This window comes from Xylaria bambusicola (assembly GCF_022495145.1).
Source record: "Xylaria bambusicola strain CBS 139988 unplaced genomic scaffold F5B22scaffold_30, whole genome shotgun sequence".
Classification (NCBI taxonomy): domain Eukaryota; kingdom Fungi; phylum Ascomycota; class Sordariomycetes; order Xylariales; family Xylariaceae; genus Xylaria; species Xylaria bambusicola.
In genome coordinates, this window is record NW_025953583.1 from 124,594 (window position 1) to 136,463 (window position 11,870).

The following is an 11,870-nucleotide window of genomic DNA, read 5'->3' on the forward strand; positions in this document are numbered from 1 at the left end:
CTATCGTGTGATACCGGCATGAGAGCAGAGAGCGAGAGGGGGAACCCTCACTTTCTTTCCTCGGCATCATATGTTTCTCATCAAGGTGGTGGTGGATTGACAGATACATATGGTGACGAAAGCTCGGAGAGCTCGGGTATTAGATAATTCAAGGCGTCGTCCAACGGCGGCACTATGGCGTTATCGCAAGCCCCTCCGTAACGTTCCCTTTGGCAGATCTAGACACCTCTGGTAGGTGGCAAATCCCGGGACTTACAGAGCCGACGAGGACGATCCAGAATGGTAAGTGGGTGGTGGATTGTGGGGTTGGGACCGGGGACAAGTCGTAAAGCAGGTAGATCAATGAAGCTACCCGATACCTACAGAATGGCAATTGTCTATTCTATCTCATGATTGTCATTTGTCCGTAGGTCCCGATATTGCCTTGGTTGGCTCGTGTTCACCACTCGACACTGGGTTTACTGCTCTGTTGAGCTGCTCGCATGTTGAATAATCAGTAAGAGTCATTCAGAAGACCCAATACCTCTTTCACCACGCTGTTATACTAAGCTGATTGGTGAAGCTGACATGTTGAATATCGTTGTATAGGTCCCGATGTGCATTCCACAAAGCTGTGGCGGCGTGCTTATCACTTGATAAAAAGCTGCACGGTAGCCTGTTAAACCAGCAATTACGATATTGAGGCGCTCTGCGAAGCCAGTGAATGATGTTCTTGTACCTACCTCAGGTTGATTAATGGATTGTATGGCTGGACTCGCCTACGCGTCTGAACCAAGGAAGAAGGCTGCTATAATCTCATGATGAGATATGTTAGGCTGATGGTCAGTGCTTCGCGACGTTCCACACGGAGCCGAGCCCTTTCACAAACATCAAGCGATTCAGCCCTTTCACACCTCCACTGCTTATCTTACTTATGAGGCAATCGCCGCAGGCGAAGAAAAACACAACATCAAGAGGAACACATTAGCGGACCACGGAAATGGAGGTGAAGAGAGAGGTTTATCAGTGTAATACAAGCCCTCGAGTTGCTTGTCGGTGTGAATGCTGGTCTCATCTTTGATGGGCACACCACTTCTTCTCTCTAAAGTATGCAGCCATTCTCCATCTCGCCATACCTAGCGGCACGGAAGGCAGGGTTCATTTCCCGGCGCCTTTCGTGTTGGGCATCATACACAAGAGGTATGTGTGTATGCTTGATTGTTGGTTGAGCATTGATGTGGTAGCACATGGACAAGGTGATGAAATGCGAACGCACAGGGAACCAACTCTTACTGCAACCAAGCGCCCCTTCGGCGATTACATACTAGTAGCCTTGCAGATGCTGGCTTGTCAGCCCAGCGTAGTATTCGTCATTTTACTTCCACGTCCGTTGGTCCCGTTAAGTCCCTCGGTAGGGAAGCGTGCCAGCCAGAACACTCATTAGAGGAAAGGTGTGCCCAGACTGGGCTTTAACAGAAGGTCCCTGTCCAAGCTGGAGCGATGCCATGAATGAGGATCAGGTATACCGTACTACGTATACTTGATGAGATGACGAAGGGTGGGAAATGCTACCCTGTACTTATGTAGTGTACAGCAGCGTCCCTCCCTCCTTTTCCTGATACATCGTGTGGGTGTGACAGCAGGACCCATTATGCAAGGGGTTGGTCACCAACTTCTTGGGATTGCTCGCAGCATACTTACGAAGTAGAGTCTATCTATGGCGTAGGATGGCGGTGCTCACCATGCGGTCATATAACAATCGGGGGTGGCTTGTCACCGGGATTACTATAAAAGCCGACCCGGCTGCAACTAAGAGCTGAATATAGTGTCGAGTTTCCTGAGTCCATTCACCCGTCCCCATCCCTATAGAGGATGCAGCATAAGCAGTTGGTATAGCATAAAGCATGTAATCGTCCGATATCGCTGTGAATCGTTGTGAACCGCAGGGAACAACCCAACGAGGCATGAAGCATCGAGTGCTGAAATACCACCCAGGACAGGTTAACCCATTGATGACTGCATGACTTTCTCAATTAAACCATGGGAGAATCAATTGATGCCAATTTGAGTGCAGACGTCAGTTCCTGAGCGCACAGACTTCGTGAAAGTGCAGCGTGATCAGTGATAGGTTTGGATAGTTGGAAATCGCGAAAGCACTCCGCCTCAGGGGCTTTTTGATTTTGTAATGCGCACATCTCTCTCAAGACCGGTTCTGGTATAGCATCGAGTCCAGGGGTTGGGTTACCTGGTAGACTATCTCCAGCAGATCTTCAACCAACGACACGGCAATCATTTATGCGCGAGAATGGAAGAACCACCCGACTGCCGGCCGCCTCAACTTACCCCTAGTTACCGCTTCTTATGATGGGTCTCGGGCTACTGGGTATGCAAAATGCAGCCAACATGGGCAAACGTAAGAGGAGCGAGCCTTCACGGGCATCTTAAACAATACCAAATAAGGGGAGCAAATAAGAGGAGCATCGCGCACGCACGTCTACTTCGTTCCGGAAGATTATGTTCTGATGCGGGAGCCCCCAATGGTAAGTACATGGGTAGGTCAAGTTATGCGAGCGAGGGAACCGCAGCATATGCCACCAACCGTCCGCGGAGTTTGGTATCTATGTGGGAGCTGTGGTGTAATTGTGAAATTGAACCTCAATGCACACTACGTCGACCGTGTCGGCTGTCCACGTCGTCGAAGAACGGATGAAGCTTCTGAATACGACCCTCGAAGGGACGGCACCGACATGGGCAACACGGCCATGGCAAATGACAAACAGAAGCCAAACGCCGGAGCGACGATAGCAACGGCGATGGTGACAGCAACGACACCGACACGACCAACAGCACCAACAGTTAGCGAGGAGAGCGTCAGACGAGGTGGGGCATTCGCACGATCTGCTGCTACCCCAGCCCCAGATATAATCATTGTGGACAGAATTAGATCTGGGAAGTGGAGTTAGAGTTGCAATCAGACGCCAGAGGGGACTAGAGGCTGTTCAACCTATCTAGACCCTGGTCTGCTCGCTGGCTGGCTGGCTGACTGGCCCTGGAGAATGCATTGGGGTAGGATAGCACGAGCACAGGCACAGGCACAGGCACGGGCACGGCACGAGCCAGGGTAGAAGAACTGCTGCAGAGCGAGGCCTACACCATGGACCAATTCTGGGCAGGGGAAGATAAGATGGGATCCCTTGAGCTGAATATGTTTGACGTAGGCAGTGGTCGTGATACCTTGGGTAGTCGAATGTTGGAAAGCAAATGGTTGTTGGTGGTTAGTCGGTGGTGGTCGTTGTGGTGCGTGCAGTAGCGGGCGGGCAGCGGGAGAGATGGAGTGGCTAGCGGGCCAGAGGCAGGCACAGTAGCGCAAGTACAGAATACCTACAGCGTGCATGCAGCCCAGACGGACCCAGATAGCGCAGAAGGGCAGCGGGCGACGTGGGAACCTGGAGGGGGCCCCCTGCCTCGTCTCAACCAACGAGAACCTCAGTCACGCCTTTTGCCGCCGAGCCGAATGCTAGGGACAGCTTCGCGTCCAATCATCCGCCGAGCCCGACAAGACCCCCTGCGATCCCTGCCATGTCTGAGCCCATCTCGAGCCAATCTCTGCGTCCATCTGCCTTTCCACCACCGACGGCGCTACCCAAGTCACGGCGAGGAACAACGTCCTGGCACATCCCTCGTTGACTCGTCCATGCCTCCAGCTGCCCTGCCCAACCACAGCGCGCCGTCAGCATCTCGTCGAGGGAACAATGGGGACTGCAAGATGAGTCGAGGCACAAAGGGCATTCTGAGGGGACAAAGGGCCCCGTCGGCCTGTTTGTGGCCTATTGTCGTGCTCGCCTCGCTTCCATGGGCCCTCCCCGTAGGTATCCTATCCCATGTGCTCGTCGTGCAGCGTGCAGCGAAGAAGCATGTCGAGGGAGCAGCGGTTAAGACGTCTCCAACGCCGAAAAGAGACGCCCCCATCGAGGCTGGTGCGAATCCTCAAACTCGCCCCCGAGGCCACTCTACCTGTACATGTAGATAGCTTCCAGGCTTCCGTTGGCCGGTGGTATGTCGTCGTCTCTGGGCCCGAGTTTCACCTCAGCTTGCCCGTAAGCCGGAACACATGGCCATGTGAGCGTGCAAAAAAAACCACAACTATGCCAATTCGACCGCTTTTGGTCGTCAAGTGACGAGCACAGAGCGAGGTCAAGCTAATAATATCAAATTCCTAACGCTCCCTGGTCTGGAGCTACTGCAAACTCTAGCCAGTAGTCACCCACAACGAGCTCCGTCAGTCAATTCCTTCAACCTCTCTGTGCTACCCTGGACCACTCCCATGGTTGATCAGACCAGACCCCTGTGCGGTGTAGACCTTGGCTTAGCCGGACCGTATCCGCTCTAGATATGCCCGCCCACTTGCTATTCAACGTGGTAGTATACTATGTATGCGCCTTGAGCCATTGACAGCTCAGAACCTCCTCTTCTTTAGGCGCTGGCTTTTTAGTAGCGATAGACGATTCTTCATATTTGCTCCCTTGCACCCCCCGAAGCTTCGTCGTTGTTCCCCCTTCCCTTCTTTTGCCCCTTTGGATCTGTGATTGCTTCGGTCTTGCATACACCCGCCTCGACTCTCACGAGATCTGATGCGAGCGACCATCAAGCACCGACGCCACAATCCGAATTAGACAAGACATTGTTACACGGCACTGGGATATAGAAACGCTCCCACGACGTCAACGCGAACCAGGACAGCAAAACACATGGTGCTTGCCTTTTCCCACTCGAATTACTAACCTTCTCGACTGTTCCGAACAACGTTGGAAGACGGAGGGTTAGTAGTAAGCTAGTGCACGGTCGTGGAACCGGACACTGTTACCTCCGACGACAATTTTTGCACGGAACGCAGAGAACGAATTGAGCCGGCAGGTGGCAGGCGAGGCGGTGCATGATATGTACGAGCCCAAAAGCAAGTAGCGCACCCGTTTGGATATTGGGAGGTTTCGCTCAAGGACATCATCACTCGATTTTCGAGGTGAGTTCTTCCGATGTCCATTCTTTGTCACGATGCAGATTTTGGACAACTCTTAGCCCAGGCGCAGGACAATACACATGCTTATCTCCCCTACCGCATGCGCTCACTTACATATTCCTAGATTTTATCGCTGCGATGTCGTCCTCGAGTCATCCGCCGGCTTCGCACCGCCACAATGCGTCACTAAGCTCGGCAGGTCGATCGTCGAGGAAAGGAAAAGTAGCCTCTGAGCCTAGGGAGTTCGCCTCATCCAATTCCGCCATAAAATATTTTGAACCAATAGCGGCGACCGACCAAGTATTGCTATACGGGCGTACGTGTGAAAATCGGCCAGGGCAGACAAAGCTTCGGTGTAGCTAACAGTTTTATAGAGGGTAATTCGGTTGTCGTTGCAAACCATGACAGCTTAACAATCGAGAGGCGCTTCTCCCGCCACGCGGCCGAGGTTCAATTGCTCGCGGTTGATACGCAAAGTGCAACGATGGGCAACGGAAGATTCGTTGTGAGTTATGATGTGGACATGACTGCCATTGTGTGGGACTTGATGACAGGTGAAGAAGTTGCTCGGTTCTCCTCATATGAGAACCTCACCTGCGCAGCGTGGATGCGTAACGGCAATGTCGCATTTGGTATGCTATGTCATCAACCCTGCTCGACCGTCTCATGCTGATTTCAATCATAGGCAACGTACAAGGAAACGTTATTCTCTTTGAGCCCATGACGTCCGAGCACATATCTGCGCGGACCATCGATCAGATCCCTATAACTGCATTAGCTCCCGCTGCTGACTGCAGAACCTTTGCCATTGGGTAGTCCTCATTTCTTCACCATCAGTGCTTCCTCTCCACTGACTCTGTTTCAGATACCAGAATGGCTCTCTTATCATCGCTACCCTTCAGCCTAGATTCACGATCTTGCATAGCCTGAGTACCTCAAGGTCGCCATCTCCTATAGTCACGCTCGCTTGGCATGCATCATCTTCCCGCCAAAAATCGGACATGTTAGCTGTGCAGACCGATGACGGAGACTTGAGAGTGTGGAGTGTGGCCAAGTCGTTCAACAATAACGACCCTGCCAAGGTGGTACGGATCTTAAAGCGGAACGACAGCTATCAAAATGGCCCCAACTGGATGGGCTGGTCAAAAAACGGCCGCATTATCCAATTTTCTGATAAGTAAGTCATGGAGATATGCAGGCCGGGCGGGCCTGCACTTGGTACTTTTGCATTTGAGACTAACGTGATTTGCTATAGCGAGACTCTATCATGGGATGTACGAACCAAACATGTCACCTGGGATAGCATACCAACTCTTGAGCAAGTCCGCGGCCTCGCCGTATACGGGCCTGGCGCAATGCTTTTTACCCTCGGCGCCAACAACACTGTACAGCAGTTCGACCTGAACACACCAGCGATGATGATTGCCAATGTTCAGCATCCTGCCAACCTTCTGCCACCGTCGCCGCCTGTGTCTATTGAAGAGCAGCCGGAGCAAGGCGTCGTGATTATTGGCGCGGAATCTGATTCGTCCATCCCTATTGACGCCGGTATTTCAGAAAGCGATGACGATCACATGTCACCTCTGGCCCGGATGGTTCGCGGAACTGACTCTACTAGTGATTCATTCGATCAGGATAGGTATATGTCGGCAAGTTCTGCTGCTTCTACTGCGAGCTCTACTGTTTCCAAGTCATCCGCAAACTCTGGAACGCAAGGACGGTACCAGCCATCAGTGCAGTCTCGAGGAATGACGGAGAATACTTACATTTCCGCTGGCTCTTCTCTGCGATCATCCGTCCGTCCGCCCTATGGTGATAAAGATGCGTACTCACTCAGTGGCGTTAGCTCGGTTTCCATTACCTCATCTTCCAGATCCCGAACTCGGCCCTCGAGGCTTCGGAATGAAGTTTTGCCTAGCCCTAGCCCCGATGAATCCAGGGCTCACGACCTCTTCAAGTTCACCAGAAGTCGTCTCCACGATGTTCCTTACAAACGCACCCCGCTAGCTGACCAGACGCATCTGACAAATGATGATCTCCGTCGACAAATGCTCAGCATCATCTTTGGATGGAACTCAGAGATGGATGATCTCGTCCGTGATGAAATGTTACGACATCCTCCTAGATCTGCGAGTCGTATTCTGCTTGCCAAGTGGCTCGGGGATATCAATACCGACGTGATGGCAACAACTTCAGAAAACATGACATCTTCTGATTGGATGCTTCTCGCCTTGAGTGGCATCGGAGGTCAAGCTTCACAGCACAGCCTTGGCCGTGCTTATGTGCAACGACTTCTGGAGAATGGTGACGTACATGCTGCAGCTACTATCATGATAGGAATGGGCGACCACAATGACGCGATCGAGATATATATATCGCACAAGAAGTACCTGGAAGCTTTAGTCTTGCTTTGCTTATTCTTTCCTGGCGTATGGGAACGTCAAGCTGCAGTCATCAAGAAATGGGGCGACTTTGCTGTTCAGCATGGCCAACAGGGCTTGGCAATTCGATGGTATGTGCAATTACATTTTGAATTCCTAGTTTTTATCTTTCTACTGACAGTCTTTCTTTAGCTATGCTTGCACTGGCGTCGAGTCCACGGAGCCGTGGACGTCGCCATCTGCTGCACAGGTAACCTTTCCAAGTATTGACATCAGCCAAAGTGTTCCTGAAATCTTGAGCCCTCCGCTGTCTCCTCCTGGATTGAACCGTGGGCCTCAACGCAGCATCGCAAAATCATCGGCTCTGAAGCTTATAACCTCATTTGACGACAAGAGACAGAAGGCAAAGTTTTTCACAGACGGCGATGATGGAAGGACGCCTATTGCCGCTGGCGTGACGCCAATTGCTGAATCGGCAATTTCTCCTGGTGGACGTGATCCGAGCACGGCTTTCCTTCGTCCGTCTCAACGTAGTGTCTACAACACCCCTGCTTCAGCAAACCCCGTTACGCCGGGCGGCTTTGGTCGACAAAGACTCTCTTCTATTGGTGAAGTAGCTGCGGATGGATTTTCACGCAACGCTCCCAACGATATCCTAGTTGATATTGTTCCTGATTCCACTCATCCCCAACCCCGCGAACACGGCCGACAGGGCTCAAACGATCATTTTGACACTGGGATGTCTCTTCCACGAGCTGCTACAGCCGACCCAATGATGATGAGGGATATACAGAGCCGCAAGGACGCTCCCCCACCCTCCCCATCACCTGAATCTATTAATGCCCTAATGCAACAGGGCCGTTCTAGCAGGAACGGTGCACGTGATCGACGACCTGAAGGAATGGAGCTCAAATTGAACTCAATTGATGCTGCCATGGCTAGTGATGTTACCTCACCAGAACAATCTGTTACATCGTCGACGCGCTTCCATTGGCCCACGCGCCGCCGTGGACCTGGTTCGGTAGCCGGTTCAGTCACGTCTAACTCTAGCGCAGGACGGAGCTACCGAGTCAATCATGCTGGTGTAGGAAACAGAAGCCTTACCGACTATATTCACAGCTTAGAAACTGCCCAGCATTACTCCAAGAAACAGCGTAGCCGTGAAAGTAGTCGACATCGTCAAGATGATCGCCCCGGACGAAGCCGTGATAACAGCCGAACTCGCAAGGCGCGTACCCGAGAGAATTCGGAAGAGAGAGGGCGAGGACCTTCAAGGAATTGGACACCTAAGCCTAAGCGTTCACCTACCTCTCCAATTCCCATGTCTCCTGAAGAGCTCATCAATCTCAGCACCCCGAAGCAGCTTGATATACAATTGAATGACGAGATCGTTCTTCCTCTTGATTTAGACTCTACTGCCCCCTCTACAGTTCGCAAATCCAGTCAAATTCGACGCTTATCGCCTCGGAACGCCCGCGGGTCCAGTCGCGCGTCGAGCCGAGGTGGTCGGACGAAGAGTCGCGAGCGCCGTCCACCAGCGCTTGACATCCGGGGTCGAAGTGAAAACCGGGGTGATGGCTCTATGATTAGATCGCCCTCATCGCCGTTGCCCATGTCTACTCAGCTCAAGTTTTACCATGAATCCGACGATGATGATGCTGACTACCGCGCGGCAGTCGAGGCACAAGAGCAATTTAGGAATCGACACAACCGGAGTGGTAACGCAGATCCTTCATCTCCCGCCGTTTCGAGGGCACGAGATCGATCTGAGAGCCGACGAAGGAGGAATAAGACTCCTGCAGACCAAGAACCTCCGATGCCTCCTCAGCCGGTCCAACCGGTACAACTGGTTCAACCAGTTCAGCCAATTCAGTCACTTCAGCCAGCCCGCGAACAATTGACAACACAGGCTAGTGTTGGAGACTTGAAGCAAATCTCACTTCAACGACAGCTCAAGAAAGAAGCGGCGGCTCGCGAACTGGAAGAACGGCGCAAGTCCCTGGCCCGGCGGCCTTCTGTGCCACCTATCATGCACCCAGACCAGCTCTCCCCCATTGTTGCCAGATCACCTAGTGCTTTCGAGCTTCCCCAGACGACATTCGTCCCTCCAAGGGATGTGCCGTCCAGAAGCCAAACCGCCGACTTTGCTACTCGAAGGGGTTCCAATATGCGTAGCCCCAACGGTCAAATGATTGGCCTTCCCGCTACCCCCAAGGCTATGAGACTACAGTTCCAGAATGACATGAGGAACACACCCGGAGTCCCTCCTGTTCCTACAAATTACAAGACTTCCCCTCCTTCCTCAGCACAACCTTCGCCAGAAAGGCTAAGCAACAACTCGCCTACCAAGATCCCCGAAGACGCACCGTTGACTTTGCTTCCTTCTACTGTATACTCTCCTCCAGTAAGACCCAATATTCCGAGGTGTATGTCAGCACCTATTCCCGAGGAACCTGCAGGTCGTCCTAGTGTGCCTAGGCAATCGACCTTCCAGCACGGAATGCAAGCTGCCAACTCGCATACGCGTAGAGGCTCCAACGCGAGAAAGATGAGTGTTGATGCGACAGCTGGCATGCGCGGAATTGACGAGATTATCGGCGGAGGAAGGCATTCAAGAAAATCCTCCCGCGATGATATCCCACCTCCGCCTCCGCCACCTCCCATTTTGAAGGAGCTGCAGCACTTGGCCATCCCTCCTCCCCCTCCTCCTGCGCCACTACCTGGCTTGCGGCCGACGGTGTACGGTAGCCCACCCGGCGCCGGATCCATTGAGATTGTGATGGATGAGGAAGAACAAGGCCAAGCAGTACCAGCAGCCGCCCCTATGCACGAGACCATCGTGCCAATTATTGCACCGCCGGCACCGCCGTCATCACGGAATGGTCACCACCGCGGACGCAGCGTTACTGACAATAGCATTGCCGGTCGCCTCAGCCGTGCCACAGAGCGCATGCGATCTGCGAGCAGAGGGCGAAGCAACTCTATCCTCGGAAGCAGGACTAAGTCGCCCGATCAGACCTCGCCTTATGAAAGCGTACCGCCCCCACCGCCCCCAGTTGGCTACAACAGCCCGCCAGTCCCGCCACTGTCTCAGCCACTCCAGCCTACTCAGCTCGCAGGCCAGAACGTTGAGCGTCACCCCCGTGAGGTGCGGATGGCATATCAGCAGCAGCAAGAAGTTGGCAGCGGCCTGCACCACAGCGAGATGATCTAGCTGAACGAGCCCAACTACCCCTATTGACCCATACTACCAAAAGACACTCTCTTCGCGTTGATTTTCGGCTTTTGTAAGGGTTGGCATATCCACATATCATCATATGAAGCATTGCTGCATTGGCGCTGGCGTTCATTTTTCTTAATTGTCCGATTCTCTACGACTCTTCAATTGATACCTCCCATTGATACCATTGTTTCTTTTACCTTGGTCTCGATAACTCGAAATTTTCGGACCATCTCCACCCACTTACCACCTAGTAGCGGAAGCAATAGGTGTGGCATATATACCCCTATCATGACGACAGAGAGAAAGACGGACGGACAGCACAGAGCGAAGCAAGAAGCATCTCGCGAATGGAAAGAGTCGCAAGACCATCTCTTGGCTTCTGGGACATAACCTAACGAACTACCCAACACCTTGTACAAACTGATCAACCAACTTTTATCTATTGACGACCATGTTTCTTTCCTATCTTCTTTTGTTTCTGCTTTCTATATGCATGAACTCTCCTCTTTCTATTTCGTTTTCTAAAGCAAGCATATGTTACTCTTATCGCTCTATTTTTTTTTTTCAACTCAATCATGATTCACGACACGAATGAGAAGGGTACAGGACGGAAAGGATATACAGAGACCAGAAGAATCAAGAAAAAAGAAAGAGCGAATCGGGGTAGTTTCAAAGCCACGCGGCAAGGAACCAACTCAAAACCAAAATGGAGAAGATGCGGGCACGGGATGTTTGTGACGATGATGACGTGGAAGAAGAATGGAAGTGGAAAAACCGAACTTATCATTTTCTTTTCTTGTTGTTTCTAACCTCTTTTTCCTCAAGAATAGTGTTGCCTCACGGCATCTCTGTTATTCCAATGCTTGTTTTTTTTCCTTTATTCATGACTCATTTCTGCTTCAATTTTCCACTGCTTGCCATTTATGACGAGAAGAAGAACTTGAGTTATCGCCATCATCAATCATCTTTCACAATTGCATGTTCGTCGCACGTTTGTGCTTGCCTTGTCTTAGCTGAGGTAGTCAGTCCATCATCAATCAGATTGATCATGCTGCTTCTAATACATATATCTACATACAACAAATCTGAATTGAAATGTCCCTACATGTGACTGTCCCGTAGATATACATTTTACCTTTATTATGGAATAATGAGGGTTAGTAAATGAATACCTAGGTGCGAAGTGCTTGGGCGTTACTGCAATTACCGGTAGGCCATCTCCACAGCTACCTTAGGTACCTAGGTTAGGCGGTTGTGCCTATCAATAGTG

At 51.7% G+C, this 11,870-nt stretch overlaps 2 protein-coding genes across 2 annotated transcripts; both read left to right on the forward strand.

The window, feature by feature from the left end:
- Positions 1-5,134: 5,134 nt before the first annotated feature.
- Positions 5,135-10,591, forward strand: F5B22DRAFT_647929 (uncharacterized protein; the record flags this gene model as incomplete). The annotated part of the gene is made up of 6 exons (XM_047978950.1): positions 5,135-5,312; positions 5,371-5,628; positions 5,682-5,808; positions 5,862-6,173; positions 6,252-7,508; positions 7,570-10,591. 6 exons carry the CDS (start codon positions 5,135-5,137, stop codon positions 10,589-10,591), a joined length of 5,154 nt encoding a protein of 1,717 aa, XP_047829402.1.
- Positions 10,592-10,811: 220 nt separating this feature from the next.
- Positions 10,812-11,802, forward strand: F5B22DRAFT_273137 (uncharacterized protein). Its single transcript, XM_047970225.1, has 2 exons — positions 10,812-10,959; positions 11,235-11,802. The coding sequence occupies exon 2, from the start codon at positions 11,307-11,309 to the stop codon at positions 11,709-11,711; it is 405 nt and encodes a 134-aa protein (XP_047829403.1). The 5' UTR covers positions 10,812-10,959; positions 11,235-11,306; the 3' UTR covers positions 11,712-11,802.
- The last annotated feature ends 68 nt before the right edge of the window (positions 11,803-11,870 follow it).